General features: G+C 40.2%; 1 protein-coding gene across 5 annotated transcripts; it reads right to left on the minus strand.

Moving 5' to 3' along the window:
• Positions 1 to 1234: 1234 nt before the first annotated feature.
• srsf2b (serine and arginine rich splicing factor 2b) lies at positions 1235 to 5913 on the minus strand. Of its 5 annotated transcripts, none has more exons than XR_003936006.1 (4): positions 5333 to 5913; positions 3886 to 4194; positions 2722 to 2792; positions 1235 to 1418 (listed from the first exon to the last, which is right to left on the minus strand). XR_003936006.1 is itself a non-coding variant. In XM_030140868.1 (3 exons), exons 1-2 carry the CDS (start codon positions 5695 to 5697, stop codon positions 3903 to 3905), a joined length of 645 nt encoding a protein of 214 aa, XP_029996728.1. In that variant the 5' UTR covers positions 5698 to 5913; the 3' UTR covers positions 1830 to 2799; positions 3886 to 3902. The 5 variants fall into 5 exon arrangements, 3 of the variants coding, with proteins under 3 accessions (XP_029996728.1, XP_029996727.1, XP_029996726.1); XR_003936005.1 differs by having other exon boundaries at positions 2722 to 2799; positions 5333 to 5912; XM_030140868.1 differs by lacking the exon at positions 1235 to 1418 and having other exon boundaries at positions 1830 to 2799; positions 3886 to 4182.
• Between the last annotated feature and the right edge of the window lie 221 nt (positions 5914 to 6134).

Below are 6134 nucleotides of genomic sequence, written 5' to 3' on the forward strand. Positions count from 1 at the left end.
ACTGGAAAACAACCCTTTATGACCCCGCCCCGAAACCAACGCAAGCACGTCGATGACGTAGACATGAGACGGCATCTGTAGCCACGCCCTGATATTTCTCAACCTTACTGGAAGAGTGACGTCAATTGACATCATTTCGTTCAATTGGAAAATTACAAAAATATAATAAAATAATAAATGAGTAACCAAAGAAAGTAATGTATACATAAAATGTAATAAAGTACAATTACATTTTTTAAAATAGTAAATAAAGACCATAATATGTAAATGAAACCAAATATAGGAAATAAATTTAAAAAAAAGGTGGTGGTGGAAGGCTTCACAGGAATGCACAGAAATGAACACAATTAAATAAAAGTAACTTAATACAATAAAATAAACCATAATCCAGAGAGACAAAGGCAAAAACAAAACAGAACAGCTTAATACAAAAAGAAACCAAAACTATTTTCTATATGTATAGGGTATTTTTTTTTATCCTGTATTAAATTTTTGTAAAGAAATATGTTGTAATGCACATACAATGAATATTACTAACTTATAAAGTCAACTTATTCATTTTTCAGGCCTGTTAAGTCATTTAATGCACTACTCTTTATGTAGATTTCATACAGATTTAAGACCTTTTTAAAACTGCTTAAAACAGAATTTAATGCCCATTTCACACCCACAGTGGCAAATATTTGCGAATTCTAGAATTTATTTCACCAAGGGCAAAGTTAGCGATAAGTGGTCCTAATTTAAGCATAAATTATCGGGTGGAATTGAGTCAACTAATGTTACCGTCTTTGCAGTTTGGACATTAAACAGACACATTTAAACACAACACAGAGAACAGGTTTATGGAAACATAAGACCTACCACATCAAATTTAATACCTTTAGGGATGATTGTAAATTCAAGACTTTTTGGGCCCAGTGGGAACCCTGTTTATTTCATATGATGTCAAACAGGTGAACGTCATCAGATGTAAATTAGAAAACATCTTCAATCACATTCTTCTGAAAGACCTTAAAACACTAAAAAAAACCTTAATGTTACAGAAAAGTTGTATTAAAACTGAATTAGAATTTCAATTCTACAAGAAATGAGTTATATTACAGCTTTATGAATAAACAAAAACACATGTAATGACCAGTATTTCATGTCCAACAGGAACACATTCATAAACAAATTGATTAAATCGTTTCCTTGTTGATGACGTGTTTAGAAAAGAAAAGCCATGAGACCAGACTTAGAGAAAACAGCACATCTTTAATCAAAGTCACGTCTACCTGGACCGAACGGGGAACATTTGACTGTACTGTACACAGGTGAGCCTGTAGCGAGCTGGCGTTCACAGGTGCATTGTGGGTGAAAACTGGATACAGGCCACGTTAACAGCTAACCAGCAACACTCAACTGCTACACAACTGCGCCTAGTGCACAAAAAAGACACACAGGCAGAGTTAGAGCCCAAAGAGACGCAAAAAAAAAAAAAAAACAACAGAAACAGATTTAAAGCAGGGCTGTCAAACATACGGCCCGTGGGCCAAAAAACGGTTGCCAAGGGGTCCGATCCAGCCCCTGGAGGAAAATTACACTGAAGATATTAAGCATTTTAGTTCAGATTCCACATTCAGACCATAACAGAATAACCTGGAAATAATGTCAAAGTGTGTAAATAGTGTAAAAAAGTAAAATGACATGAAAATGTTTAAATTTACAAACTATCTTTTCACATAAAATATGAATAACCTGAACAAATATGAACCTGAAATGTCTTAGAAGAAATAAGTCACATTTTATTGTTTAGTTGATATTTCTCAAATTTTTGTGCATGTTTTTTTCCTTGTTTATTTTGTGAATGTTTTTTTTTTTTGCTCAAATTTTTGTGAATATTTAAAATTAATTATGTTATTATTTTTCTGTTCCAGCCTATTTTAGATCCTATCAGGCTGTGAATAAAAAATGTGAATAACCTGAACAAATATGAACCTGAAATATCTTCATATAAATCAGTGTAATTGGACCAATATCTCATCTGTCATTAAATGTAGATCCACTGTACGTTAGAATGATCATGTGGAAACGATAAACTGAGGTAAAATATTGGTAAAATTACAGATTTTTTAAAAATAAATTTCAGGTTGTACACATTATTCAAAATTTTTAAAGGATCGTTTGTAAATGTAATTGTACTTTTTTTCCACTCAAAGTTTGTATTTGTCATTATTTATGGGTTGTTCTGTTATTGTTTTACTGGTTCTGATCCACTTTAGATCAGATTGGACTGAATGTGGAACCTGAACATACATGAGTTTGATATCCCTCATTTACAGAGATGATGGAAACAGAAAAACATTTGACTGTTTACAGATAAATGACATGAAGACTGAGGTTTGAATGAGTTGATATAAAAAAATAACAATAATAATAATTAGCCTCAGATTGTTGCCTTTACTGTCGGTTTGTCTCCCTGGATGAAAACTCCACATTAGAACTGATTTAATGTTTAATGTGATTCAAATATCAGCTCCACCGTATGAACATGTTCAGGTTTACAGATAAAAACCAAAGGTTAAACTGAGGAGAAAAGAAGAGGATCCAATAAAAACAGACGGGTGTTGATAAAACAGGTTCAGGTTACAAAAGTCAAATTAAAGCAAAAGAACAGAACGAAAACGAAAAACATCAGAACAGAGACCTGAACCAGAACAAGATGAGGAAGACAACAGTGACCTTTACTGAGGCTCAGGTCGGCGCCAGGATGGGACGGCGGTGGCGGCGACAGCGATGACAGCGTCCTCCGCCTGAAAACTGACAGAAGACACAGTTAGTCAAAGACAAACACACACAAATGTGATTTAACTGCAGATAATGGAGTCGTATCAGTTAAAAACCTCAAGTCTCTTTTCATTGACTGTAACCCTTTAGGACCCATAGAACCACACAGAACCTCAAAGAACCACATAGAACTTCACAGAACCAGTTCACAGCTGATCCAGATTCCATCTTATAACCATTTAATTACAATTACACTGAATACTTCTGTACACGTATCTACATTCTAATACTGGAAGGTGTCAGAGCGTCTGTGTGTGTTTAAAGGTGCGGGAGACTTTCGTGACCAATTTTTCATCTAATTTGTCAAACCTCAGTTGTATCCTCAGTATCATGAATCTGTAAGTCTTTCTGTGATTACTCACCTGAATCTCTTGCGTTATGGTGAACAGTTTCTTAGTGTCATCCACTATAAACAGTCCATGTGTTTACAAACAGAGTCGGGAGGTAACTCGGGCATCTTAGGAATTTTGTTGCAACGTGCATTGTGGGAAGCGAAGGCTCACACAGCTGCCTGAGACACGATGTGGAAACGGCAGGAGCTCCCTTCCCTCTATGCATATTCCTCCAGCCATTTCTGCGTTTCAGCAGTGTCCGCGTTGTGTTTGTTTCATCCATATAATATCATATGGTTGTACTACCACTGCCGCTGCAGGTGGCGGCGCTAACCTCCCTTTCCCACAATGCACGTTGTGACCAAACTCCGAAGATGCCCAAATTCCCTCCCGGCTCTGTTTGTAAACACATGGACTGTTTATGGTGGATGGAACTAAGAAACTGGTCACCATAATGCAAGAGATTCATGTTGTTCATGGAGTGGGGTAAATGGGGTGGTGCAGTGCGGGCCACATGTGCCTCAGAATGGGTAAAGTGAAACTTCACAGGCGTTACCTATTCCTCTACATCTCTTGCTGTTGTGAAGCTCATTTACCTTTACCATTTTTGGACATTTGCCCCCCCCCCCCCCCCAATTCACTTAAATGGAACAACTGCAACAATAATTTTCCCTGGAATTAATCAAGTATTCTGGTTGTGATTCAGGTTCTGGTGGACCGTCCTCACCTCACTGATCCTCGTCTCTATGGGGACTCTCCTCCGTTCTCTGCTGCCGACTTGGGCGGGCTTTTCGATCTGGACCTGGACCCTCTTTTGGAGGAAGGCGTGCGACTCCTGGACCTGGACTTGGACCGTGATCTGGATCTGGAACGGGACTGGGACTTAGCCTTGGTCTTCTTGTTTCTGGGAGAACGGGACTTGGACCGGGAGTAGGATCTGGACCTGGACCTGCTGTAGCGGGACCGGCTCCGGGACCTGGACCGGCTCCTGGACCTGGACCGGCTGCGTCTGCGGTGTCTCGGGCTGGGAGAAGAACTGAACCGGTTCAGAGGATCGGTTAAGACCACATACATGTGCACGCTCAAATGTACGAAGTCAGAACCACAAACATGAGGGTTTAACGGAACATTTGGATCCAAACGATCAAAACAATCATATGATTCCAACCGTTTATTAGAAATGATCAGATCAGATTTAATGTGTTCATTTAATCAGATGAATTTAGAACAAATGAAAGTTCTGTTGATCTGATGACTTTCATCAGTATGATTAAGTTAATTTAATGAGCGTTAAATCTGTGAACAGTTTATTAAGTCTACACGAGGCCATAAAACAGATTAATTAATTATTTGTTTCATTTAAGCCCAACTGCAGATGGAAAACTAATGTATCAGTGAAGTAAAGGATTTCATTCAGTTATTATCATTAAATTTGTGATTTGCTTAGTTCTCTTCAGGTCATGAAACTAACACTAATTTTGTATTTAATTTAAGACGAATTACAGAATCCACAGCTCATTTGCAAAACATCTAACTTTGTTGAATAAGAGGCTGATTCAGTAATAATTCATTAATAAAGACGGATTGTTTAGTTCTTCACTGGCGTTTGAGTCCATACAACACTGACTAATCCATTATTTATTCTGTTTCATTTCAGCCGAACTGCAGAGGATGCACTGATGTTTGCAAAACATCTAATTTTGTTGACCAAGTAACAGATTGTTTTCAGTAATCAGCTCTAAATGTGTGAATTGTTTAGTTCTTCAGTGGAGTCTGGTGTCTGCATGTTTACACGGTCCACAAAAGGCCATGAAACTCATTAAAGACACACGTTTTTTTTTTTATTTATTTAAAGCCTAAATATAAAATATACTCTGATGTTTGTAAAGCATTCATTTATTATGTATTTATTATTTACGTGTTATTTACGCGTTTAATTAATGAGCTTAAACGTATGATCCGTTTAGGAGGCTGGTCACGTGGTTCACAAAAGGCCTTTAAACTCACACTGAATGATTATTTGTTGTATTTAATTTACGACGAATTGCAGAGAATAAGTCAATAATCTGTAAAACTTCTCATTTCGCGCATAAATGTCGGATTTCCGCGGATATTCGCCACTAAACGGGGAATGGTCTGGTTCTTCTATGGAGTCTGGGCTCCGGCCTGCTCACCTTCGGCTCCTCCGGCCGTACCCTCCGGACCTCCGGGTGCCCCCGCCTCCTCTCCGGCCCCCGCCGTAGTGGGAGTCCGGGGGTCTTCCGTATCGGGCCATCTGGACCCGCAGCTCCCGTCCGTCCAGCAGGGCTCCGTCCATGGCGTCCATCGCGTCCTCCGCGTCCCGCTTGTCGTGGAAGCGGACGAAGGCGAAGCCGCGGCTCTCCTTGGTGTACCGGTCCCGGGGGATGTACACGTCCCCCACCCGGCCGTACTTCTCGAACACCCGGCGTAGGGTCTCGGGCGCCGTGCGGTACGTCAGGTTGTCCACTTTCAGGGAAGTCATGCCGTCGACGTCCGGCGGAGGCCTACCGTAACTCATGGCGGCTCACGTCGGAAAAAAACACACCCGGACGACCGCTGGTTAAAGTCCGCAGACGCAGGTTCGGTGCGGTGGTGTAGAGCCGCGTTTCCGTCGAAGAACCCGGAACAAAGAACCGCCAAGAACCGCACAAAACCCGCTCAACTGCGCAGAAACCCCGCTCTACTGCGCCAAAGCGGACACACAGTTTTCTTCTTCTTCTTCTGCGGAAACTCAACTTGTGCCTTTGATCCTACGAATTAGCATTAGCGCCCCCTGGTGTCCCGGTGGAATAACAGCCTGAACACACAGTCAACAGGCCCAGGACGGGTGGATGGATGAGGAGGATTCAGCTGGAGAAGGACATGAAGGGTAAGGCAGAACATGTGAAATAAATAAACAAATAAACAAACAAACAAATAAATTAATAAATGAATAAGCCACAAAATGTGAAAAAC

This window comes from Sphaeramia orbicularis, chromosome 8, assembly GCF_902148855.1.
Source record: "Sphaeramia orbicularis chromosome 8, fSphaOr1.1, whole genome shotgun sequence".
In the NCBI taxonomy this organism is placed as follows: domain Eukaryota; kingdom Metazoa; phylum Chordata; class Actinopteri; order Kurtiformes; family Apogonidae; genus Sphaeramia; species Sphaeramia orbicularis.

Coding starts and splice junctions, on each gene's coding strand:
- srsf2b (XM_030140867.1), bottom strand. CDS start 5,697: ATGAGTTACGGTAGGCCTCCGCCGGACGTCGACGGCATGACTTCCCTG. Junction 4,195..5,332: donor TACGGCCGGAGGAGCCGAAG/GTGAGCAGGCCG, acceptor GAACCGGTTCAG/TTCTTCTCCCAGCCCGAGAC.